The following is a 27,523-nucleotide window of genomic DNA, read 5'->3' as shown; positions in this document are numbered from 1 at the left end:
AAACAGATTTATCAGTGGTAAGACTAAGTCATATGCAGTGATTCATCTAAAACACGTGAAACAAAGGTGTTAGCAATGCAGAATATAAGGATTATCAAGTAATATTGTTCAGAAACTTTGAAATAGAAAATGCTGGTTTTATCCTAACTAGATGAATACTTACGTTTATATATAGAATAGATGTTTATTTGCTTAAGTTCAGGAAAAAATCATTGTTAGGACTGACATTATGTTTAGGTAGATTTATTTGGTTACTTTATATATTTAATGATAGATTATAAATAAATATATTAAAATGGAGATGATAGCACAGAGCTATAAAATAAGAAATTATGTGATAAATATACAATGTAAGTAAGATATCACAAAAGTAAGATACCTATCATGAAACTATTCACCTTAGAGAGATTCTTCATGTTTAAAAATCTTGTGGGGTTCTACATTGCTAAAAACATGATGTTAGTTACAAGTGTGCTAATACTTATTGCCCAACTGTCAAATATTTTCAGGAGCTTTGTCATGAGTAAAAATAAACTGTCATCACAAAAAAGTGCCTTTAAATTCCGTGGTACATTAAAATGGGAAAATGGCTCTTGAAAGCAGCATTACAAGCTAATTTAATATGTAATCTACCAGATATTACAGACTAGATAAGTCTTAGACTAGAAATAACCTTAAATGCATACTAGATATGTTTTAGAAGGTAGGTAGGAAAACAGACAGAAAGAAAGATCCTGTTGGGGTTTTATCTCTTATACTAAATGTGCTATCTAAACCCAAGAAAAATATATAAAAAATTAAATATTGTCTCGAATGACATGGAAAAAAAACCAGAAAAAGCAACATTTATAAATATGAAGGGGAAAATTATCTTACAATGGAAGGACCAGAGGACATCAAAATTGCAAAATGTGTCAGGTGATTACAGCGGCATGAGGTGTAGGTCTCATTTGAGTATGTCAGCTCACAGCCCTCTGAAGACCAGCTGCCATTCATGGTATCAGGTGAGTAATTCCAAAATGCACATAGACTCCTATACCTATCTGTGACCTGAAAAAAAGATATTTTACTGATGAAAAAGAGAAAAAGTTACATATATAGTATTGATTTTGTCGTATTTAAAATACCATTAATGTGATTGAAACAATGCCTTAACAGTAAAACACAAAACAAATGATAACAAATAAAGGCTGCTATGTGGAAGAATGGAAATTTATATTGCAACAATGCTATATTTTATCAATTTTGTCTCACAAACCTGTGATAATTTTCATTACAGTAAATTACTCATATGTCATTTACCACAGTGCATAATTATCATATGTATCTTTATTCAATACATGTTTGTTGAGTATTTACTAGATATTTGTCATTAATCCAGGTACTAAAAATACAACAGTGAACAAAACATAAAAACGTGTTTGCATTGTTGACATTAAATTCTAGTTAGAGATGAAAACTTATTCAATGAGAAAAGTAACCCTGGGTAAGAACAAAGAAAGTGATACAGAGGATTGTCCAAGGGGACGTCTCCTAGATTATGTCTAAGCAAGTACTTCGATGAAGTGAAGTGGGGGTCCAACAGACTTGGGAACAGAGGGTTCTAAATAGTTGGAAATGTAAATGGACAAGCTCTGAAGTGAGGCTGACCAGAGGCATTCCAGAAACTTGTAGAAGCCAGTTAAGTTAGATCACAGTGAGTGAGGTAAAGAATAGTGAAGACAAGATCAGATACAGACATGGGACAGATGACACACAGACTGTGTGATAGTTATTCCATAAACAGTGGAATTCTCCTTATCATACTTTTATATTAACTAATCATAACACTATACCTAATTTTGGTTTAATAATAATTTATCAATAAAATATTGAACTTGTAGAAATAAAAACTATTTACAGTTATATAACAATTTACACTTAACTAGGTGCTTGCTTTCTTATTTTGTTTAGTTTGACCCTCATAAACGCTCTCTGAGATAAATGCTATATTATGTTAAGAGGCCAAGATATGTGATTTTAAGGTGTATTTAAGACTAAACATTGATAGATGGAGTAATATAGAATCAAACTCAAATTTTCAGACAAATATTTATTAAAGAAAACATGTCTTGAGTTTCAAATGTATAATATATACTGTTCAATGAGTAAGGATTATCAGTCAAAAAGATAAAGTATCAGCTCTTCAAGGATGATAGAAACTCAGATGATTTAAATACAATAAGATAATTGTTTTAATGGGATAGATGCTAAATACAACCCTTAGGTCAACAGTTGGAGCACTGAAAAAAACAGTGTGAGTTTGTCTGGAATGAGTCTGGAAAGATAATTGAGTTAAAATTGGAGAGATTGCTAGAAGTTTGTCAAGGATGTCAAGCTATATGAAGAAAACTGAAATTCTTTTAGTTCCTAAAAGAGCCTGGGAAGTGCCTAATTCTAGAGAAAGTAGAGGGACTCTAGAATTGAGGAGCCAAACTGAGCTGTGATTGTGCGTAACATTCAAAAACAGAGTTAAGTGAAGGTCTGTTTACACACTGGTCTCCCATCATGCCCTACCACATTTTCTTAATTTTCCTAATCCTTTCAACCAGACTTCCATCTGGAGTAGACAGGAAAGGAAAAACATTTCTTCCTAAGAAATGGATTGGCCCAAAATAAACTGCTTTTGGGTACTGACATTCGGGATCTTCCAATGCCATGGCCAGGAGCCTGCCTGATGAAAACTCTAGTGAAGCACACCACTGCCACACGGTCAAGAGAGCATACCGTGTCTCATTATTAAATGTGAATGGGTGGTCATGAACTCCCAGACATCTGAGGACAAGCTCCAACAGGAAAGACAGGGAACCAAGATGAACAATCCAAACAAAGAAAGTCAAGAGCAGGATGATGCAGGGAGCAGAAAATAGCTTTTTTAAAAAATATATAAATAATATCTCAGAGAGATGAGATACTGTACCCATTAAACAAAATCAGGATTGAAAAAATAAAGTTTCTCAGTGAAAATAAAGTATAAAGTAAAAATAAAAAATATTAGGAGAAAAAAATAGGAATGAAAAAGTTTAAAAACTCCAAATATTAGAAGCTCTGCTGGGAAGTCTAATAAATACTAAGAGGAACAGAAAAAGAGAGCAGAGATACTGTACAGGGAGAGATTACCAAGAAATCATCGTAGAAAATTCCCTAAAACCAAAGACCATACATTTTCAGACTGAAAAGACTCACAAAATGTTTACTGCAATTAATGAAGGAAGATTCACACCGAAGTACATCTTAAAGATTTTGGAATACTGAGAATAAAGATCCCAAAACTTTACGAGACAGATAAAGAGAAAGAGACTGATTGCATTCAAAAGACAATACATTTTAATTAAAATATTAATTGCATTCAACTTCTCCAGGTTACCCTTGAAAGCTGAAAGACATATGAACAAGATCTAGAAAGATCTGAGAAAAAAAAATAACTCTGAACCATGGTATTTATCTAACTAGTATAAGGGTAAGGTAGAAAAATATATGTGTGTGTGTGTGTATATATGTATATTTATATAAAACCTGATAATGCAAGAGCTTAAAAAATTGACCTTCTCTGCTTCCCCTTTCAAACGGCCACTGGAGAATATGCCACCAAAATACATATATAAACTAAGAAATAGGAAGACATTGCTGGAGGAAACATGGCATCTGACACAGGAGAGGAGAGAGGTGAATGCTGAATGATATGTGAAAATGATGGGGGAAGGGAAGGCATGCCCAGGCTGATAAATGACCTAGGGGTAGATCATCTAGTCAGCATTAAGGCTACAGAGCCTTGGGAAGGATGTCTCCAAGACAACAAACTGGCTGATAGATAAGCTCACGTGTTTGAATGTTTTGAAAAGAGATTTATAATTCTGTCAAAGATTTTGGAGAAAAATTAACAATGGATAAATAGAAATTTAAGCAAGTGAAAATAAAGGAATTTATTAACACCAGGGAAATGATTGAGCTCCATGATTCAGTTGTGAATAACACACCAATTTATAGTATTTATTATAAACACTGAAAACTGATTTAACCAAAAATTGGAGGTAAGCATGAGTGGATGCATAGTTGAGGGAGTGTGTGTATCATAGCAGAAGATGTGTGTAAGAAAACTAAATCTGAGTCTTCCATAGATGGAAGTCAGCAGATTACATCTACTTTTTAGAAGCTTAAGGTAAGAGGAGTTATTAATTTTTGGTTTTTTGGTTGAAGATGATGCAGTACCAAAGGAGAATGGTTTTATTTTTTTATAAGGTGGAGACTTGAGTCTTTTTATTAGCTGAGACACTGACACCAATGTGGAGAGATCCAGGAAAGATAAGATGGTGGATGGAGCATAATTTCTTGGGAAGTAGATTGGGATGGATGTAGTGGGCCAAACTGGCCAGGAGTATCATAGCTTTCGAGAGCATGGACTCTGGAGGAAGGCTGCAGGGGCTTGAAACCTTTTTCTACCAGTTAATTGTTGAGTGACCATGAGCAAATTATTTAATCTCACAGGCTCAGTTTCCTCATCTATAAAATGGTAATAATAGTATGTACCTCACATGGCTTTTGTAAGCATTAAATGAATTTTTTTTTTTAAGTAAAAAACTTAGAATACTGCCTGGTTTCTAACATAAGCACTATGTAATTATTGATTGCTATGATAATTGTTAATACTACTATAATTACTGTTACTATTCTTCTGAGGTACTGTAGAATTATGTATTAGTCAAATCACAGATAAATTATCAGGGAATCAGGACACTGAAGATATTACTTATGAGATAGTTTTTATTTTCTCAGGGGAAAAAATGGGAGCAAAATTTCATTCTCCCAGCGAGGGAACCAGTGACTAAGCAGGTATATTGTCAGAGAAAAGTGGTGAAATTTCATAACAGTCATTACTTTGAATGGAAAATATAGTTGAGCAGAAAGGCAGATAAAAGCAATTAAGTTTTCCCAGGAATTACCGTGAAGAGTTTTTGTTTAAATATGCGTTTTGTTTTGTGTCTTTGTCAAACAGGGATTGGTGAAGTGGGTTGTTCTTGGCAACTCTTTAGCTGCCAAAACATTCCACTGATAAAAAACGGAAAAACCGTCAGACCATGTGAAAGAACAGTGTTTGGTTTCTAGTATTAAAAACGTGTTTTGCATTTTAGCATCTAAAAAAGAAGTCTAAGTTTGGTTTTCAGTCTTAAGCAATTTCATACCTTTTTTTCCCTCAACATAGTACTTACCATTATTTAAGTTTGAGCTATTATTTACCCGCACTTTTTATACATTTAGTTTCTCTCTACCTTCGATGTTTTTACTTAACAGTGGCATGTTTGTAATGTGTGTAAGCAAATATACTCTTTTTGTTTAGAAAGCCCCTTTTCCTCCCATAATAATGCAAATATAACTGCTCAACTTCAAGGTACTTCAAATGGAACTTCGAAAGTACTCGAATCATGTACTAGAACTGAAATTCTGTTGAAAGTTTAAGATAACATCAATTGTGAAATGGTAGCAAATAACCTGTGATTTTGAGTTGCCCCCATTCATTTTTAACTAAAATAGCTAAATAGTTGTTCAGTTCTGATCATGCTTTTTTATTGTATATCTTTAATTATATATGAGTCTGAAAAATGATTTAGAATAAAAAATGAAAGAGTAAAATGGTCTCCACTAATTTCTTTATGAAACATTTTAAATGTTGCTATAATTTTCTTTTAATCAACACCAGAATCCCTTCAAATATTATTTTAAATGACAAGTATTAATCAAACACCTCACTTATTACACAAGTGACATTTATTTCTCTGATTGTGATACTTTTTAATAACTCATTCTTCGAAACCATGGATATTTCCAAAATAAACAGTGTACTTATAAATAAAACTAAAATATTTCTTAATTCCAGAGAATTAAATTAATAAATTCTTTGGTATTAATTAGAATGTTTAAAGAGCTGTGAAACTACAAAAATATTTTATATGAAAATTAGTTAAAACTACTTCACTCTTTTAATTTCAAATCTGTATTTTTAAACTCGAGAACTCAGATAATTTAAGTGACACAACAAAGAGTCCAGTTCTCTGACTATATGACAATCATAGCCAATAACTACCAGAAAAACAGCTTACCTTTCGATGACTTAACGTAAATGTTATTTTTTCAAGTTCATATAATGTGGGTGGGTTTGAGCTCATTGAGACGGAAATTACTGAAGATATGACTCTTTCCTCCTCTTCAGAATTATCATAATTTTGAGGTTTCAATAAGGAGTTGTCAGATGATGAAAGCAAAGGACCAATACTCTTATAATATAAAAATGCAACTGCAACATTGCCTATCAATCAAATAAGTATATTTAGTGAAATTCTTATAAAACAAAGTGTATTTAGACTCTTAAGATAAACATAAAAATTGAATAGACAAACATTTTACATTAGAAATTTATACAAATCCCCAGATACTGAAATATAGACCACAATAAGCCCATGCCTACATTGTTAAACCATAGTAAGACATATTCTCTGACCTTGAAGAATTCAAAGATAATCATGAACTGTGTAGTATCGCTTTTGCACAAACTATCTTTAGACGAAAAATAGCCCTAGATAAATTTACACCAAAATCCTGACCAAGAACCAGAGTGTGAAGTGTATTCACTTGAATAATAAAGTTTCAAGTTATTATGTCCTTGTATAAATACATGAACTTAAGAGGTATTGGGAGGAAATTATCACAGGCTGATAGAATCAAGAAAATTTAGAGATGAAGGAGTTGTAACATGCCACTGAGTTCAAACTTATGCCCACTAAAATGGTTTCTATTTAATATTGATAACATGTAATTATGCAATGTCAGGGTAGAAAATTTATTTGCTTGAGAGATGGCCATTTATCCATGTCCCCTAAAACTCCCCAAACGCAGTGCACCAGCATATAACCAAATAGCACAAAATCATAAATACAAATATTAATATCATCAAATACAAAGGACTGTAATAACAAAACTGGAAACCTCCACATCACATGAATAAATAGGTTTATTTGGATATGACTGTGTGAGCTAGAAGTTGCCAAAGTGTATTGCTATTTATGTTTTCTCTCTTAATCTAAAAAGGCACCTCAAGAGATATTGTTAAGAGCCTTGCTAAACCCAGATACATTACATAAAGGATTTTCCTCAAGTTCCATCTTACAAAACTTATATTAAAGAAAGTATGACATTGTTGGGCTAGTGAAATTATGACTCCAAAAGATAACTATCCCAGCCTTTGCTATAAACAGACGAGGGCCTGAGGCAGGACTTGGATACCTGTTAGATCAACATGACCAGGTCCAGTTGATGAACCATGTCGTGGGACAGTGGCATCTCAGGAGTTGTAGTAGAAGATGGTTCAAAATCAAATGATGAATCAAAAATATAAGATGGATTTTTAAAATCTACTAGCTACCACTTTTCTTTGTGAAGAAAAATATTTATTTAACATCAATTTTTGACTTTTGATAAGGGGTGCCACAGAGAATCCTCCAAGATATCTTCTCACCTCCTTTACAAATATATTGTCTCAGTATTTATTTGTCCATTCCCAGGGTTTTGAACTTCTTCAATTCCTATGATTTCTCACTAATTTGAGGCTTGATCTAGCTTTGAATTTTCTTAACAAACCTGTACCTTTTGTTAAAAATTAGGGGTTCATTCACTAATAAAGGGTATAAAAACTTTGAATAATTTGAGACGATTAGATCATTTCCTAATAAATCGTCATCCATTCTTCCTAATTTTTCTTCTTTGCAATGCTTACTTTAGTCTTTTTGCCCTAAGATCTTTCCTATATTTGTTAACATTACCATATGATTGCCAGGAACCAGACATAGCCTCCAATTTAATTGATAGAACATATATCTGAGCATTTACACAGTGCAAATAACTATGCTAAGTTCTGGAGACTTTACTTTAGAATTAATACCTATATATATTTGTTTAAAGATTCCCATTCAATAGGTCTTCTTCCTTATTCCTATTTTGTTTTGTTGCTTTTAATTCTTTTGAATGAAATTAATAGTTTTTTATTACTGTGGTCCAAGCATGAGCCTTCCAAACTATTAGAAAACTACTGGGGTGACAGGAGTTATGATTTTTCCTTATGTTAAATTCCCAAATCAATTTTACCCACATACACTATGCAATGAACTCCTTAGAGAATCATTGCTCTCAAACTGCTTTATTGCTACTTTAACTTGAGAATAACTAAAACCACTTCTCAATAGAGCTTCATATGCTGCTTTATTTTTTCACCTAAATGTTGATTTCATAAGTAATTTGAAAATAAGTATGTGAAATCTCTTAACAAAAGTCTATTATCTTTTTATCATAAAACCATAGATCAGAGCATTGAATCTTGTTCTGTTAATTCTCAACCCTTCCTCCTTACTCTTCTAAAATTCAGTCTATAAAAAAAATATACATTTAAAAATCCAGGGGCCAGGCACAGTGGTTCAGGTCTGTAATCCCAACACTTTGGGAGGCTGAGGTGGGAGGATCACTTGAGGCAGGAGTTCGAGACTAGCCTGGGCAATATGGCAAAACCACGTCTCTACAAAAAATAGAATAATTAGCCGGGCATGGTGGTATGTTTCTTTGGTCCCAGCTACTTGGGAGATTCAGGTGGAAGGATCACTGGAGCCCTGGGAGGTCAAGACTGCAGTGAGCCATGATCATGTCACTGTACTTTAGCCTGGGCAACAGGGTGAGGCCTTGTCTCAAAAAAGCAAAATAAAATCCACTTGTGCTGCATAGGCCTCCTTTATTTTCCTACCAATGGTACTGTTTATGTTTTAAAGAATGTATGTGTTTTATTAACTAATTTTTTCAATAAATTAATAAATACATGCAGACATCATTGAGAGGGTTTGATCAATGTGTTAGATTTGTCCTTATTTTTAAGATACAACCTTGAGAAAAACACATTTTCTTACTCTCCTTTATTGAGAGCTAATATTACTGTCCCTTTCAAATATCACTTTGTACGTGGGATCATTAAATACAACAAAGCTACCACACAATCAGACAAAACTTCTTCAGGATATTAATTCCATGACAATTTCATCATCTGTCACTATAATCGGTATTTTCAATGTCTTTTTTCCAACTTCCAAACAGTACCCAAATTGTCTTTGAAATTTCAACAGTTTAACACATTCTTTGGATTTGTTCCTAAATACAAAACTTATGCTTGGTTAATTAGAATATGGTATAATAGAGTAAAAGCCAAGGTTTCAATGGCAGCATGACTTAGTTACTTTTGCTTCATTTATGGCTATTTCCCACTAGAACATGACAAGAAAGAATAGAGGATACGAAAACATTTCTTTTTATGAAATAGTGTCTCTCCATGAGACCATATGTGTGTTGAGGTATATAGTTTCCATTTGTATTTTACTATTTTGTTGTTGTTGTTCTCATATAGGTAAAAATATATTACCTAGAGAAAATAGGAAATATTATTATTATTTTCTTTGCAAAAATTTTATAATTCCTATTTTCTCAAGGTAATATAATTTTACCTATATGAGAACAACAAAATTCTACTATTGGCAGGGTTTTTTCTAAATGCATTGCACTAAGATAACAGATAAATGATTAAATTGAAATAGTAACTACTTACTTGCTAGTTAGGTACCAAGGAAAAGCTGATTTTTTTTTTTTTTTTTTTTTTGTGATGAATTCTTGCTCTGTCACCCAGGCTGGAGTGCAGTGGTGGGATCTCGGCTCACTGCAACCTCCACCTCTCCGGTTCAAGAAATTCACTGCCTCAGCCTCCTGAGTAGCTGAGATTACAGGCACCCACCACCACGCCTGGCTAATTTTTGTATTTTTAGGAGAGATGGGGTTTCACCATCCTGGCCAGGCTGGTCTTGAACTCCTGACTTCATGATCCACCCGCTTTGGCCTCACGAAGTGATTGGATTACAGGCGCGAGCCACCGCGCCCGGCCTGGAAAAGCCGATTTCTTTTTAGAAGAATCAGCTTTTAGTGGTTCTGTACTATCTGCTGATGGACATGGAACAAATCTATTAAGTTTGCACATTAGTTACATCATCCATATAAGAAGGATATTCAGTTATTTAATCATTAATTTGCTTGCTAGTACCAGAATTGAATCAACATTGAATTTTGATACAATTTTTAAAAAGGGTTGTTTAGTTGAAGAGTTTACTATACAAAGACTAAGAAAAATACAAATTATAAGAGAAATCTAAGCCTAAGAAACTTACTTTATCCCCAACCTAGCAAGACAGGCCAACATGCAAATTCAGCAAATACAGAGAGCACCACTAAGATACTCCATGAGAAGATCAACCCCAAGACACATAATCAGATTCTCCAAGGCCAAAATTACGTAAAAAATGTTAAGGGCAGCCAGACAGAGAGGGCAGGCCACTTACAAAGGGAAGCTCATCAGACTAAGAATGGACCTCTCAGCAGACACTCTACAAGTCAGAAGAGATTGGGGGTCAATATTCAACATTCTTTAAGAAAAGAATTTTCAACCCAGAGTTTCATATCCAGCCAAACTAAGCTTCACAAGCGAAGGATAAATAAAATCCTTTCTAGACAAGCAAATGCTGAGGAATTTCGTCACCACCTGCCTTGCAAAAGCTCCTGAAAGAAGCACTGAATATGGAAAGGAAAAACTGGTTCCAGACACTGCAAAAACACACCAAAATATAAAGACCAATGACACTATGAAGAAATCGCATCAACTAGTGTGCAGAATAACCAGATAGCATCATGATGACAGGATCAAATTCACATATAATAATACTAACCTTAAGTGTAAGTAGGCTAAATGCCCTAATTTAAAGACACAGACTGGCAAATTGGATAAAGAGTCAAGACTCATCGGTGTGCTATATTCAGGAGACCCATATCATGTGCAAAGACACACATAAGCTCAAAATAAAGGGATGGAGGAAAATTAACCAAGCAAATGGAAAGAAAAAAAAAAAGCAGGAGTTGGCAAGCCTACTCTCTAACAAAACAGACTTTAAACCAACAAATATCAAAACAGACAAAGAAGGGCATTACATAATGGTAAAGGGATCAATTCAACCAGAAAAGCTAATCATCCTAAATATATATGCACCCAATACAGGAGCCAGATTCATAAAACAAGTTGTTAGAGACCTACAAAGAGACTTAGACTCCCATCCAGTAATAGTGGGAAACTTTGACGCCCCACTGTCCATATTAGACAGATCAACGAGACAGAAAATAAACAAGGATAATCAGGACTAGCACTCAGTTCCAGATGAAGTGGACCTAATAAACATTTACAGAACTCTTATCCCCAAATCAACAGAATATGCATTCTTCTCAGTGCCACATGGCACTTATTCTAAAATCGACTACATAATTGGAAGTAAAACACTCCTCAGCAAATGCAAAAGAACTGAAATCATAATAGTCTCTCAGATTACAGTGCATTCAAATTAGAACTCAGGAATAAGAAACTCACTCAAAACCACACACTTACATGGAAGTTGAACAACCTGCTCCTCAATGAATCCTGGGTAAATAATGAAATTATGGCAGAAATCAAGAAGTTCTTTGAAACCAATGAGAACAAAAAAAAAAAAGGTACCAGAATCTCTGGGACACAGTTAAAGCAGTATTAAGAGGGAAATTTATAGCACTAAATGCCCACAATAGAAAGCTAGAAAAATCTCAAATCAACACCCTAACATCACAATTAAAAGAGCTAGAGAAGCAAGAGCAAATTAATCCAAAAGCTAGCAGAAGGCAAGAAATAACTAAGATCAGAGCAGAGTTGAGGGAGATAGAGACACGAAAACCCCTCCAAAAAAAAAAAAAAATGAATCCAGAAGCTGGTGAAAAAAAAAATTAACAAAATAGACCACAAGCTAGGCTAATAAAGAAGAAAAGAGAGATGAATCAAATAGACACAATAAAAATGATAAGGGGGATATCACCACTGACCCACAGAAATACAAACTACTATCAGAGAATACTGTAAACATCTTCATGCAAAAAAAACTAGAATATCTAGAAAAAATGGATAAATTCCTGGGCACATACAACTTCCCAAGACTAAACCAAGAAAGAGTCGAATCCCTGAATAGACCAATAACAAGTTCTGAAATTGAAGCAGTAATTAGTAACCTCCCAAACAAAAAAAGCCCAGAGCCAGACGGATTCACAGCCTCTGGAATTCTACCAGAGGTAAAAAGAAGAGCTGGTATTATTCCTTCTGAAACTATTCCAAAAAACTGAGGAGAAGGGAATCCTCCCTAACTCATTTTATGAAGCCAGCCATCATCCTGATACCAAAACCTGGAAGAGACACAACAATAAAAGAAAACTTCAGGCCAATATCCCTGATGAACCTTGATGCAAAAATCCTCAATAAAATACTGGCAAAATGAATCCAACAGCACATCAAAAAACGTATCCACCACAATCAGGTCAGCTTCATCCCTGGGATGCAAGGCTGGTTCAACATACACAAATCAATAAATGTAAACCATCACATAAACAGAACCCAAGACAAAAACCACATGATCATCTCAATAGATGCAGAAAAGGCCTTTGATAAAATTCAGCATCCCTTCATGTTAAAAATTATCAATAAACTCGATACTGATGAAACATATCTTAAAATCATAAGAGCTATTTATGACAAACCCATAGCCAATATCATATTGAATGGGCAAAAGCTGGAAGTATTCCCTTTGAAAACTGGTACAAGATAAGGATGCCTCTTTCACCACTCCAGGAGATCGAGGCTGCAGTGAGCTGAATCACACCACTGCACTCCATCCCAGGCAACAGAGCGAGACACCATCTCAGAAAATAAAAATAAAAAAACCAAACCCTGGACTACAGCTGATGACACGCCCGCTGGTGGATGCAGGGGGTGTGACGCTGGGATAGAGGAGCTTAACACAAGGACAGGAAGTGCCGTATTCAACATAGTATTGGGAGTTCTGGCCAGGGCAATCAGGCAAGAGAAAGAAATAGAGGGCACTCAAATAGGAAGAGAGGAAGTCAAATTGTCTCTGTTTGCAGATGACATGATTGTTTATTTAGAAAACCCCATCATCTCAGGCTCAAAACTCCTTGAGCTGGTAAGCAACTTCAGCAAAGTCTCACAATACGAAATCAATGTGCAAAAATCACAAGCATTCTTTTACACCAACAATAGACAAGCAGAGAGCCAAATCATGAATGAACTTGCATTCACAATTGCTACAAAGAGATCAAAATACCTAGGAATACAGCTAACAAGGGATGTGAAGGACCTCTTCAAGGAGAAGTGCAAATCACAGCTCAAGGAAATAAGAGAGGACACAAACAAATGGAAAAATAGTCCATGTTCATGGATAAGAAGAATCAATATTGTGAAAATGGCCATACTGCCCAAAGTAATTTATAGATTCATGCTATTCAAACTACCATTGACTATTTCATGGAATTAGAAAAAAATACTTTAAATTTCATATGGAATCAAAGAAGACCCCATATAGCCCAGACAATCCTAAGCAAAAAGAACAAAGTTGGAGGCATCATACTACCTGACTTCAAACTATACTACAAGGCTACAGTAACCAAAACAGCATGGTACTGGTACCAAAAAGAACAGAGACCTCAGAAATAACACCACACATCTACAACCATCTGATCTTCGACAAACCTGACAAAAACAAGTAAAGGGGAAAGGATCTCTTATTCAATAAATTGTGCTGGTAAAACTGGCTAACCATATGCAGAAAACTGAAATGGGACCCCTTCCTTACACCACAGACAAAAATTAACTGAAGATGGATTAAAGACTTAAATGTAATACCCAAAACCATAAAAATCCTAGAAGAAAACATAGGTAATACCATTTAGGACATAAGCATGGACAAAAACTTCATGACAAAAACACCAAAAACAGTTGCTACAAAAGCCAAAATTGAAAAATGAGATCTAATTAAACTAAAGAGCTTCTGCATAGCCAAAGAAGTTATCATCCATCAGAGTGAACAGGCAACCTACAAAATGGGAGAAAATTTTCGCAACCTACTCATCTGACAAAGGGCTAATATCCAGAATCTACAATGAACTCCAACAAATTTACAAGAAAAAAACAAACAACCCCATCAAAAAGTGGGCAAAGGACATGAACAGACACTTCTCAAAAGAAGACATTTATGCAGCCAAAAAACACATGAAAAAATGCTCACCATCACTGGCCATCAGAGAAATGCAAATCAAAACCACAATGAGATACCATCTCACACCAGTTAGAATGGCAATCATTAAAAAGTCAGGAAACAACAGGTGCTGGAGAGGATGTGGAGAAATAGGAACACTTTTACACTGTTGGTGGGACTGTAAACTAGTTCAACCATTGTGGAAGTCAGTGTGGCGATTCCTCAGGGATCTAGAACTAGAAATTCCATTCGACCCAGCCATCCCATTACTGGGTATATACCCAAAGGACTATAAATCATGCTGCTATAAAGACACATGCACACGTATGTTTATTGCAGCATTATTCACAATAGCAAAGACTTGGAACCAAGCCAAATGTCCAACAATGATAGACTGGATTAAGAAAATGTGGCACATATACACCATGGAATACTATGCAGCCATAAAAAATGATGAGTTCATGTCCTTTGTAGGGACATGGATGAAATTGGAAATCATCATTCTCAGTAAACTATCGCAAGAACAAAAAACCAAACAACGCATATTCTCACTCATAGATGGGAATTGAACAATGAGAACACATGGACACAGGAAGGGGAACATCACACTTCAGGGACTGTTGTGGGGTGGGGGGAGGGGGGAGGGATAGCATTGGGAGATATACTTAATGCTAGATGATGAGTTAGTGGGTGCAGTGCACCAGCATGGCACATGTATACATATGTAAATTACCTGCACATTGCGCACATGTACCATAAAATGTAAAGTATAATAATAATAATAATTTAAAAAAAAAGAAAAAAAAAAGAAGTTATCATCAAAGTGAACAGGAAACCTACAGAATGGGAGAAAATTTTCACAATCTATCCATCTGACAAAGGTCTAATACCCAGCAACTCCTAGGAACTTAAACAAATTTACACGAAAAAAATCAAGCAACTCCATCAAAAAGTGGGCAAAGGATATGAACAGACACTTCTCAAAAGAAGACATTTATGCAGGCAACAAACATGAAAAAAAAGCTTGACATTACTGATCACTAGAGAAATGCAAATCAAAACCACAAGGAGATACCATCTCATGCCAGTCAGAATGGTGATTATTAAAAAGTCAAGAAACAATAGATGCTGGTGAGGCTGTGAAGAAATAGGAACACTTTTACACTGTTAGTGGGAATGTAAATTAGTTCAACCATTGTGGAAGACAGTGGTGATTCTTCAAGGATCTAGAACCAGAGACACCCTATTTGAACCCACAATCCTATTACTGGGTATATACCGAAAGGATTATAAATAATTCTACTATAAAGACACATGCACACGTATGTTTATTGCAGCACTATTTACAATAGCAAATTTATGGAACCAACCCAAACGCCCATCAATGATAGACTGGATAAAGAAAATGTGGTACATATACACCATGAAAAACTATGCAGCCATAAAACGGAATGAGATCATGTCTTTGCAGGGACTTTGATGAGAGCGGGAAGACATCATCCTCAGCAAACTAACACAGGAACAGAAAATTAACAGTGCATGTTCTCACTCATAAGTGGGAGTTGAACAATGAAAACACATGGACACAGGGAGGGGAACATCACACACCAGGGCCTGCTAGGGGGTGGGGAAAGAGGGGAGGGAACTTAGAGGACGGGTGAATAGCTGAGGCAAACCACCATGGCACACGTATAACTGTGTAACAAACCTGCATGTTGTGCACATGTCTCCCAGAGCTAAAGCAAAATTAAAAAAAAAAAAACCTACTTTTAAAAAATCTCTATTTTTCTTCCTCACACAATCACAAATTTTGTCTCATGATGAAGAATATGATGGATTATTGAGGAATAAATATTAAAGGAACTGCAAATATAGTGACTTTGCTGTATAAGGAGTAGTAAAGTCAGAGCTCTTTTGTACATTTTCATTAGAATCTCAACAATTTCAGACAGTAGCAAAAGCTGGAGGTAAGACAAGGACCCACATATTGTCAGCCAAAATCCTCCCCAGGTATTTATATCAGAATGGAAATCTCAAGTAAGAATATGGATATTCTGTATACTGTACATACATCAAATGTTTTTATAGGAAACCACACATGTTACATGTACATATGACATAATCAAATGCATGATAAGTATTTATTGCAAATTCATTGATATATTGTCTGTTAGATTGTTAAAGTCCTACCATTTGAATCATATGCAGCTTTTCTCTTTGGAAATATATTTATGTAATCTCCGTCCACATTCATATGAGGATGAATATGTTTCATTTTATATGAATCAAAAAAGAAAACTTTGAGAGCTAAAACAAAACCAAGAAATTAAAAAAAACATGAAATTAGTTTAATCAATATACATCATAAATATATTAGCTTAGAGACAATTTCATCCCTCATTATTGTGTTTTAAATTATTTATAGCAAGTAGAGTGAACATATTCTTAACGTGTTTGGACAATGTAATACATATGTTAAAAATCTGACTCAAGTTTTAATTTTTTTAATTTCACTATGGCACTCATGGTTTAACTGTTTTTGAATTAAATAAAATATAATATGTGTATGTAACCAAGGGACCTATAAAATTATAATTACTAAAGCAAAGATAAGCAACTACAATGTCTTACAGAATAGTGTCTATAAATTACTAATGAGTGATTTAATTAAACGTTTGAGTGATAATTCCTTTGACCTGCTGTATTATCACCATTTTCATGCAGAAACATTATAAAAAATAGAGCACCTGTATATTAGTCATAATGCTTGAAACTTTGATTTAGAGTAAATGATGAATCCTGATGAGATTTTTATAAATCTGCTGTTGCACAGCAAAATGCAAACCAGAAAATGCAATAAAGATGTATGCAGTGATTGATTATTTCAGCTAACTTACATTGCTTCCTCAGAAAAACTTTATAGGGATCCTCAATTTGATACAAGATTCTGAATATTTTAAGTATGAATTTGCATGAAGCAGGAAACATTCTAATTTGCTATGTTGATTGCTTTATATTATGAACATGCAAAGGATTCCTAAACAGAAGTTTAAATGTGTTGTATCCGGCTGGGCATGGTGGCTCATGCCTGTAATCCCAGCATTTTAGGAGACCGAGGCAAGTGGACGGCTTGAGGCCAGGGGTTCAAGACCAGCCTGGCCAACATGGTGAAACCCCGTCTCTACCAAAAGAACAAAAATTAGCCGGGTGTGCTGGCACACGCCTGTAATCCCAGCAAGTCGGGAGGCTGAGGCAGGAGAATTGCTTGAAACCAGAAGGTGGAGGTTGCAGTGAGCTGAGATTGTGCCACTGCACTCCAGCCTGGGTGACAGAGCCAGACTTTGTCTTTAAACAAACAAACAAACAAACAAACAAACAAACTAAATCCAAAAGATCATTGGTCAAGGTAGACCCTAACAAGTCATGAGATGACGGACTCAAAATGCCAAGGGAGTAATGTACTCTGACCATTTAATGGCTGTACAGTTCAGGAATCAGAAAAGGTGGATATGATAGGAAGGAGACAACACTTGTGGATTTATCCTTTTTACTGGTACTTTATTCACAATGCTCTTGCAATATGCATCACCATTCATTTCTACACTGATAAAACTACTTTCAATGTAATCAATACTAGTTTCAACACCATGCCTCCTAACCCCCACCCAAAACTTTGAAAATGGCTTATTTGGAAAACACAATTACTTTTAAATGGACCCTTGTTTCTTACCTATATCCGTTGAATTTGTATCAAACTCTGTGGTCTTTTGGAAGCTCTGGGATATCCTTAAAGTAGCTTGTTCAACAGTGTGCATGAGTTTTGTAAGATGTGTTCTCCTATGATTCACAGATAACTTGTCCCAAACTACAAATGTATCCCGTTGAACAAAATTATTCACGGTTTTTAAAAATTCCTATTGAAAAAAAGTATGTCTTTTAGAAATGTTAGAATCCTACACTATTCACAGATGAAAGGAAAAATTCAAAGCTCCATTATATTAAGAGTTAAAGCTGAACATACTTACAGTAAGAGTTGAATTAGAAAGGGTGTCCTTGGCTGAGATAGTGTTGTTCTTGTAACCTAGTAATGAAGATGATTCAGCTAGTATTTCTATATATGTAATTATATCTGTTGGTGAAAGATCTGTCACAGAATTTCTATAGACTTCTTGTAGCAAAGCCACAGGTTCTTTTATGGGTCTGATCTGAGAAAAAATGAGTCCAGAAAAAGGAAACTAAATTAGTTCTACTGGAGTTTTACAAGAATAAAACTTACATGTTAAATTTACTCTGAGGTTGGTTTCCTTGGTCTACACATAAATAATATCAAACTAATAAACCTAAACCATCACATGCATCACTGAAACCTCAATTTATTTACAAGAGATTAGCAAATAACTTAAAAGCCTAGACTTGACTTCAGAAAAGAAACAGAGCATGTTTGAATTAATAATTTTTTTAAATGAGCTTTCAAAATAACTTTCTATTCTTCAGTGTAGAATTATATCCTAGCCAATGAATCTACCTTAATACTTAAACTTCTTAGTACTTATAAATATTGATATCCTAAGCAATAAATGAGAATACTTTAAATTAGATTTTAATCAACCAAAGAAAATTCTTTACAATGTGATTAAATGAAAATTTGCTTTAAACTGATAGTTGATTACTCATGTTGAGATTCACATTTTCAATCATATGACAATTATTTTATAAATCACCTACTTTATTTGCTCTTTGAATGTTCACTTTGAAGTATCAAATCTAGGTGCATTCAATTATGTCTACTTAGAATGTGGGACTGGGTCTAGAGTCAAAGTATCTCTTTACTATTTTTTAATCAACTTTTTTTACACAAAAAGAATTTTCCAACATATGGAGTAATGAAAATGTAGCATATGAAATATGTAAAAGGCCTCTTGAATAATTTGAAGATTTTCAAATTAACCCTATCTTTGATGCAAACATGATGCTTGGATCTCTATATGTAAACATTTTCAACTCTCCCTAAAGTTTGGCTACTGGTTACTCTTCTTGAAATATGTGACACTGAAAGCATTTTAATTGAAACCAAAATGTCAAAATAAAATAAATTGTTAACTGTTCTACTTACTTTTGTTAAAGTTTTATTAATATTTGCAGCTATACAGACATTATCTAAATGGCAGTTTGCATTCACATTTTCTGTAAAAAAAGAAAATAGATTACACAGTCAGTTTTAAAAAGTATTTTTCCTAAGCTGATCATATCAATCCCAACGATCTTGCTCACTTACTTAAATATTAAAAAGACATTCTCTAACACTTGAATTTCCTCTTCAGTTTTAGAATGTGCAATATTTTACAGAAAATGAAATAAAAGGGTTTTAAGGGCCAAGGAATGTTAGTTCCATAAAATGTTATCTACAATTTTGATTAAATTAAAAAAATAGAATTTCATTTCTTTATTCCATAGAAGATAAAGGAATGCAGGCACATTTCTTGGAAGATATAGCTCTGTGATACTTCACAACTGTGTACTACATATTTTATATAGTTCTTTGATAATACATAAAATTTAATAATGTAATTTACATTGGCAGTAAGAGCCATCATTAGGTGTGAACTGTGATTTTCCTGTGGATGTCTGATAACCTTCTTTGCAGGAGGTTATACCCTGCATTCACATTTTCACATATGGAATGATCACCACAGACAACTGACTCACTGCACTCATCTATGTCTGGAAATACTAATATTTGAAAAAAATGTTTTAGTGCTCATATGCCTGCTACCTTGTTGAAAATAGTGTTACTTACGATTAGCGGTTTCATGTCAAATTTTATAAGAAAGCAAGAGAAATACTATCATTTAGACAATGGCAGAACAAACTTAGATGCATATACTTTTTAACTTTAATTCCTCCACTCAATTTTGACAGAGTATTGAAAATATTATTCATGGGCCAAACTCTCAAATTGCTTTCTGAATTGCATGATTGATCAACAAAGTCATTACAGTAATTTCCATCATTGATGATGGAACATTTAGTTCTAATTTAACAAAGACCCAATTTAAGAAACACATTTAAACTTATTTGTTTTCTAGTATTAAACTAAACTGATTTCAACAACTCAGTGTAATCTGTAGGATAAAACAGCGACCTGATTTCTTTCCAAAGCTTCATTTTTGCATTTAAGTTAACCTAAAAAACTAAGGTTGCATTTAAGTTAACCTAAAAAACTAAGGTATAGCAGAACATGTGATTGAATTCCCTTAAAATTTTATCACAACTTATTACTTTTGTTCAGGTTATATTTTACTATAGTTCTTCATACACAATCATCATAAATAAAATAATACATTATACAGAATTAAGTCTTACATTCTCAAAAGCCATGTATTGAGGCTGTAATAAAGGTGCTGGGTTTTAAACTTACATAGTTTATATTCTTAATTTAAAACTTTACTTACTGCAGTGAAATATGCTTCACATTATAAGTACAGTATAAATAATCTGCCACTAGAGAAAAAGATTCTAAGGAACTGAAGAGTCTAGATCATTACCTTGAATTAATGCAAAAATTTTTATGTTTCTACCCCAGGTCTGACATCTTAAAGATACTTTATATTAAATTAATAAATGAACATCTAACCTTAAATTTATAATGTAATTTATTTAAAACTAATAGGGTGGCATAATACTGTTTGCTGTAGAAAAAGGGTGTGTAACCAAAGTCTAATTTAAAATATCATCTAGATAGTTATCTTAAATGCAGCTGTTCCTAATTTCTCACTCAAAAATCCAACAAAGACCTAGAAAACACATCCAAATTCACACCACCAAAACTGAAAATTGAAAGTGAGCCTCTTGCTAGATTCTTAAAGAAAGCTCCATTCACTAGAAAGGTGACGGTACTAGATTTAAGAGGTCAGCTAATAGCCCAGGCCTAAAAGGTTAGAACAGTTCTTGTTCTTCTGACAAGTATATATATTCAAAATCTGTACTACCCAGAAATCTGAGCACACCACTTCCAAAGAAACACAAATGCTCTTGTAGCACCCTCACCCCTCATCCTCTATTTCTAGGCGTATTCAGGAACTACCACTCCACAAAAATGAATGAACAGAAAATAAAGTAGGGGAGAAGTAGTGACAAGTGACCTTGGGATATGGAGAACCATCAAGGAAAGCATTCTAGGCTGGGCTACAGACAGAAGCACTCAGATGGTAGTGCAGACTAGGGTTGTCACTTGTCATGAAATCAATGAAGTGAGAAAGCTATATAGGACTAAAGCAAAGATGAGTCTTTTTTGGAGCAGAACTGTTGAAGTATGAAATGTTATACTCCAACTGGGAAAACACCCCAATGAAAGTGTGAATAGACCCATGAAGTATCATAAACAACACCAAAAAAAATTTATTTCATGAGCAAGAAAACTACTATGTTCTTTGAATACCCTTGTTTTGTAGTTGAGATGCCTTCTATGGGTAACAGTAAACAAGGTGGTGATTTTTCTCAATTTCAAACCCTTTTTTTTTTTTTTTAAATGTGCAACATACTTAGAAACTTCATTCCAAATCCAATCTCTGAGAAACACAAAAATCTTGGCTCCATGAACTCAATTTCCATCCTCCTTCTTGCACTTTGAACTTAAATGTCCAATGAAACTGGCCTGGCTACAGTGAATGTGCCTGTCATTTTGCAGCAAGATCCACACTAATTTCTCTTGCAATATCTTGCAGGTTCAAACGGCTAAACCCTATGGTTTCCTCTTTCCTGTAGGAAAAGTCTCTGGGATTGCTAATTAGAAGATCTAAATTCAAATCCTGACTATAACACTTATGAGCTGTGTGATGACCTTGGGTAATATCTTAAAAAGACACCTTCTAGGCGTGGCGCAGTGGCTCACGCCTGTAATTCCAGCAATTTGGGAGGCCAAGGTGGGCAGATCACGAGGTCAGGAGATCGAGACCATCCTGGTTAACATGGTGACACCCGTCTCTACTAAAAATACAAAAAATTAGCCAGGCATGGTGGCAGGCGCCAGTAGTCCCTGCTACTCGGGAGGCTGAGGCAGGAGAATGGTGTGAACCTGGGAGGCAGAGCTTGCAGTGAGCTGAGATCGCGCCACTGCACTCCAGCCTGGGTGACAGAGCGAGACTCCATCACAAAAAAAAAAAAAAAAAGACACTTTCCACCTTCTAATCCAAAAGAGTTCTACCTCATGAACAAATAAGAAAATGTATGGGAAGGTGGAATAGTGCCTAGGATATAGTTGCCACCTGATACTGTAACTGGAAAATCAGGACTGGTGATTCTACTCATATTGCATATTTTCCTAATAGCAGGAGGCTTGTGACTAAGTATGTTTGAAGATACAGATAAATAAAGAGTGTTTTCTTCTAGGTTACCATGTCTTGGTAATCTCCAAATCTATTAAAAAAGAAACCTCTTTCCTATCTTAATGAAAGCCAAATCTCTGTTAGGTAATTATTTAAGTCAGGCTGGATTTGACAGACCTGATTTACTGATTGGCCCACTTTCCTCACTACCAACTTATTTGATTTTAAACTAATAATTTGATATCACTAAATGCAAGCATATCATTAACAATCAACTCATTTGCAACATTTTTATTAATAGGTGATGCTTGGCTGGCTCAAACCTGTAATCCCAGCCCTTTAGGAGGCTGAGACAGCAGAATCATTTGATTCCAGGAGTTTGAGACCAGGCTGAGCAACATAGCAAGACCCTGTCTCTACTAAAAAAATTTAAAAATTAGTCAGACAAGGTGGTGTGTAGTGTAGTCCCAGCTATTTTGGAAGCTGATACAGAAAGATTACTTGAGCCCAGGAGTTCCAGGCTGCAGTGAGCCGTAACTGCACCACTGCACTCCAGCCTGGGTAACAGAGTGAGACCTCAGCTCAAAAATAATGATAATAATAATAATAATAATAATAATAATAATAATAATGATGTTTGTTTTCATGTGTATAATTAGCCAATCCAGCAATATTTTATCATAATGTTCTTTCAAAACATGATCATATGATGGTTATGATTCTTATAATTATGATCAATAATACAGTTTTCTAATGTGTAACTCACAGACTGCCAAAGAAAGATAAAATGTTCAATTATAGTAAATTATTTTCAAAGACAAAATTTAATATTTTTCAAAGCTAGAAAAAAAAATCTACAATTATCATCGATTACTCCAGGCAGTAGGACATTACAAGCAGTAAACAATGCTCTAAAACACATGGTGAAATTGAAGGAATTCATGGCTTCTATTAATTTGGTTTTAGGAGATTGACTTTACTATTGGATGCCTCAGCTTCCCCTTGTGAAATTCTTGTGTGTAACTAGGTTTCTCAGGAGCTGGACTTCTGAAGTTCTGTTTTACTGTGATTCAAAGAGGAGGAGAAATATGTGCAGTGCTAAATCTCACCCAGCGCTTTCTGCAGCAAAATGACCTTATGTGTCAAAAATAGTATTTGAATATGGACTAAAGGTAAAGAATTTTGCTTGGGTTATTTCTTGCCCTATATCAAAGTCTTCCATTTTTTATTCATAGAGATTTTAATGACTATAATTACCAGAAATGTCAAATTTAAGGATAAGCTAAAATTTCAAATCAGAAGCAATACACTGTAAGGTGATATACTAACGCAAAAGGGAGTAGATTTATGTTTCTCTGTTCAAATTCCCTGAGGATTATGATATTGTGCAACGAAAATTACTGCAGGACTGAAATAAAAAGAAATAGCTGCACTGCTTCTCAAAAAAGCTTAATCCTTAAAGACAACAAAAATTGATGAGAAATAACATTTTTCTAGAGAATGAATTTTTCACTGAATAATCCATCAAACAAAACAGGTAGAAACAGAAGGGCTCAATATCGGGTATTGGGCTTTAATAAGGTTAGTGCATTTACTGACTACTTAAAATAGCTAAAAAGGGAGTTAGCACAAACTTAGGCCCATTCCACCTTACCGCAATAGAAATTGAGTATCAAGAGAAAGAGTCTTTGATTACAAATATACTACCCCCATAAAATGTTGCCATTCAGTCATCTTTGTGTGTTTTTGTTTTCTCTGTATTTATGATTCAGTGTTTTCTAATGCAGAAATTCTCTACTTCAAGCAACATGAACAGAGAAATGTGCCCTTTGTGAGTTGAGAGTTATTAAAAGTAAACATGATCAGATAAAAGACATGTCTTCTACAGAGAAGAGACATTAGGGAATGGAGAGCACAGTTAAAACTGTATTAAATTACAGTGATTAAGATGTTACAAGTTAGACTTCTTCACTAATTTGGAACATTTTCACTAAAGCCTGCAGGGCTACATATTAGAACTGAACTACTAAAGGTAAAAAGCACATTATATGACATTCTAAGACTAGTAACAAGAATATAGGCTTGAGAAGAACAAACAGTGAAGTACTGTAAGTTTTCTAGGCAGAATATCATTGATTCCTATTTCCTGAGTATGTTATTATGCTATATTGCAATCAAACTTTTTTCTAGAAACACTAAAGGTAAAATTACCGTTCAACAGCAATAGCATTATTTTCTCATATTTTAAATATTTTATACCCTTGCAAAGCTTGATCGACTATATTTGGATGATTCAGATCAAAGTGATATTTAAATGGTCTACTACACATTTAAGTATTCCGTGGAAATAACAAAGGGTTTTTAGATACAGGACTGTGAGTCTAGCCTTACCTTTATCCAAAATGTACGAATCTAGAGTAGTCCTTCACTTCCTTGGCAATAAAATGAGGAGAATAAAATATTCCTTTTTTATATAACAGAGTAAATGTTGTGAAGCGTAGGTACATGAGACTGGATGATTTCTTTAACATAGACATTTCACAGATAAAATTTTTGAACATTGTGTCATAGCTTACCATCCTAGCACTTTGAGAGGCTGAGGTGGGCAGATTGCCTGAGCTCAGGAGTTCAAGACCAGCCTGGGCAACATGGTAAAACCCTGTCTCTACTAAAATACAAAAAATTAGCTGGGTGTGGCAGAGTGCACCTGTAGTCCCAGCTACTCAGTAGGCTGAGGCAGGAGAACTGGTTGAACCTGGGAGGCAGAGGTTGCAGTGAGCCGAGATCGTACCACTGCACTCCAGCCTGGGCGACAGAGCGAGACTCTGTCTCAAGAAAAAAAAAAAAAAAAAATCTCACTAGGGCACTAATCAAAGGCTTTAGTGTGATTTAGATTAACTTGAATATCTATCTCTTTTATCTAACTATATCGTTTAGAAGCAGCACATTACCCTTCTCTATGTTGCATGTAGGTTCCTGAATTCTAGTCCCATGTCTAACCTTGGCTACGTGATTACATTCTCAGGGCCTCAGCGTACCTATTAATTTTGTAGATTACCAATCATAATTATAATAGTTATTGACAAGTTGAATATTTTTTAGAAACCATGCTTAAGATTATTTAAAATTTATTTTCAAAGTTAAAGTCTTTGGCTCCAGAGAATTTGCTTCTGAAAATTATTCATCTGTTGAAGTTTATAAATAATTATTTTTTCTCAGGCTGTAATCCAGTTCTCTAGAATCTGATAAATCACATGCATGACCAAATTACAATAGAAGGATATTTTTAAAAATCGTCTAGGTACTCCCTTCAGGCCCACAATAAGTGAACAATCACTTAAAAATTACATTGAAATTATTTTCCCTACAAAGGACGTTTTAGTGACCCTACATGATTTTATAAATAATTTTCTGACTCTAGTGTTCAGAAAAACTTAATGCATATCTGAAGTGTGACTAACTTTTATTAAAGCAGAGGTAAAACCACTAGAACAATTATTTTATAAATGATGATTGTCTGAAAAATATGTAGAACCCATCACAGAGTGCATATTTACAAAGTCATCAGTATCTTTTAATGCAAATGACAATTTTCTTGGAGTATTTTATTATTCTAAAGTATAAACATTTATTCTGTTGTTTGCCACTATACCAGATCTCATGGCTCCATGAACATTTCTCTCACTTTCTTTTATTTGTTTATTTTTGCAAACTTATTCTCTCAAAAATTAAACCTTTTTCCTGTATCCTTGGATAAATATCCCATAGACTTTAAAACACTGGAGAAATAAAGACATTAATTAAATTTCTGAAAGTACCTAACAAGTAGGATACAATCAAGGTCTGGCAGAATTTGGCTTGAATATGTTTGACCTCTGGAGGTAACAAACAATAGAGATACATACAAATTCTAACTTAGATAACCGAACTTACCTATACAGACGGTTCCATCATTAGTGATAAACCTGTCTTGGTTACTGCTGGATCTGAAGCCAGGTACACACATACAATAATAACTTCCTTCTGTGTTAGTGCAATTAGCATTTTCGCCACAGGACTGAGTTAAATTTCCACATTCATTATCATCTGTTGGCATATGAATTTAAAAGATTATTTTTATATAATTGACATAAATTTTGACTATTTTCCATCAGTATTTTGGAATATTGACTGTTAAATAGTTTAAGGTATACGATGTTTATATCTACAAACCTTAGTACTGAAGAATCCATATTCCACACTTTCTTATTCTTGTTTATAATATGAGATCTTCTTTGTAGTTGCAAAGCAAAATAGGATTTCTTACTTTAAAAGCACTAGATATAACTATTAAATCTATATGGCAATATCTTTCAAGTTTTTACATGTAATCTAATTATAACCATGTCAACAAATATATGCTCATTTTGAATTTATAGTACTCTTCATAATCCATCAAAAGCACAACATAAATGAAAAATGAAAAATCAGAAATTACAAATTGACATGTTCTTATCATGTACTATTTATTTCATCCATTGTTCCACAGAAAAAATTTGCATTACTTGGCACACAATCTTTTCATGTATTCATTAATGCATTTATTTACAACTATATGCATTATATTGTTCCACAGAATAGTATACAATACAAAAAATTAAGAAGTAAATAATATAGTCTTTACCTTTATACTCTTACAATATAATTTATCAGGGAAGATAAAGGTTCATAAACCCTTTTTAAACATTAGAAAGCAGATTTATATTATCTGTTAAATAAATTGATTGGAAAATATGTGCTTCTCAGAGATGATCATAATGGTCTGGAGGAGGAGAATATTTTCCAGTGACATGAAACACTGTTGTGGGTTAAAAAATATAGTTCAATTCCTAACCCCAAGGTGTCTATGAATGTGACATTGTTTGAAATAGGCCCTTTGGATACGTTATTAAAGAAAAACAAGGTCATACACGATTATGGTGGGCGCTAATTCAACTA

At 34.2% G+C, this 27,523-nt stretch overlaps 1 protein-coding gene across 1 annotated transcript in view; it reads right to left on the bottom strand.

Moving 5' to 3' along the window:
• The window catches only part of ADGRL4 (adhesion G protein-coupled receptor L4), a 124,197-nt gene that overhangs the window by 31,711 nt on the left and 64,963 nt on the right, over window positions 1–27,523 (bottom strand). The window contains exons 3-9 of the mRNA XM_054451997.2: window positions 26,480–26,632; window positions 19,336–19,406; window positions 18,248–18,427; window positions 17,953–18,136; window positions 16,413–16,529; window positions 6,135–6,340; window positions 877–1,050 (exon numbers count right to left, since the gene is read on the bottom strand). Of these exons, the coding sequence (XP_054307972.1) occupies window positions 877–1,050; window positions 6,135–6,340; window positions 16,413–16,529; window positions 17,953–18,136; window positions 18,248–18,427; window positions 19,336–19,406; window positions 26,480–26,632 (1,085 nt within the window). The remainder of the gene's footprint in view (window positions 1–876; window positions 1,051–6,134; window positions 6,341–16,412; window positions 16,530–17,952; window positions 18,137–18,247; window positions 18,428–19,335; window positions 19,407–26,479; window positions 26,633–27,523) is intronic.

The sequence above is a fragment of the Pongo pygmaeus genome, chromosome 1 (assembly GCF_028885625.2).
Source record: "Pongo pygmaeus isolate AG05252 chromosome 1, NHGRI_mPonPyg2-v2.0_pri, whole genome shotgun sequence".
Classification (NCBI taxonomy): domain Eukaryota; kingdom Metazoa; phylum Chordata; class Mammalia; order Primates; family Hominidae; genus Pongo; species Pongo pygmaeus.
Note: the sequence above shows the minus strand (reverse complement) of the source record. Positions and strands in the feature narration are given on the sequence as shown.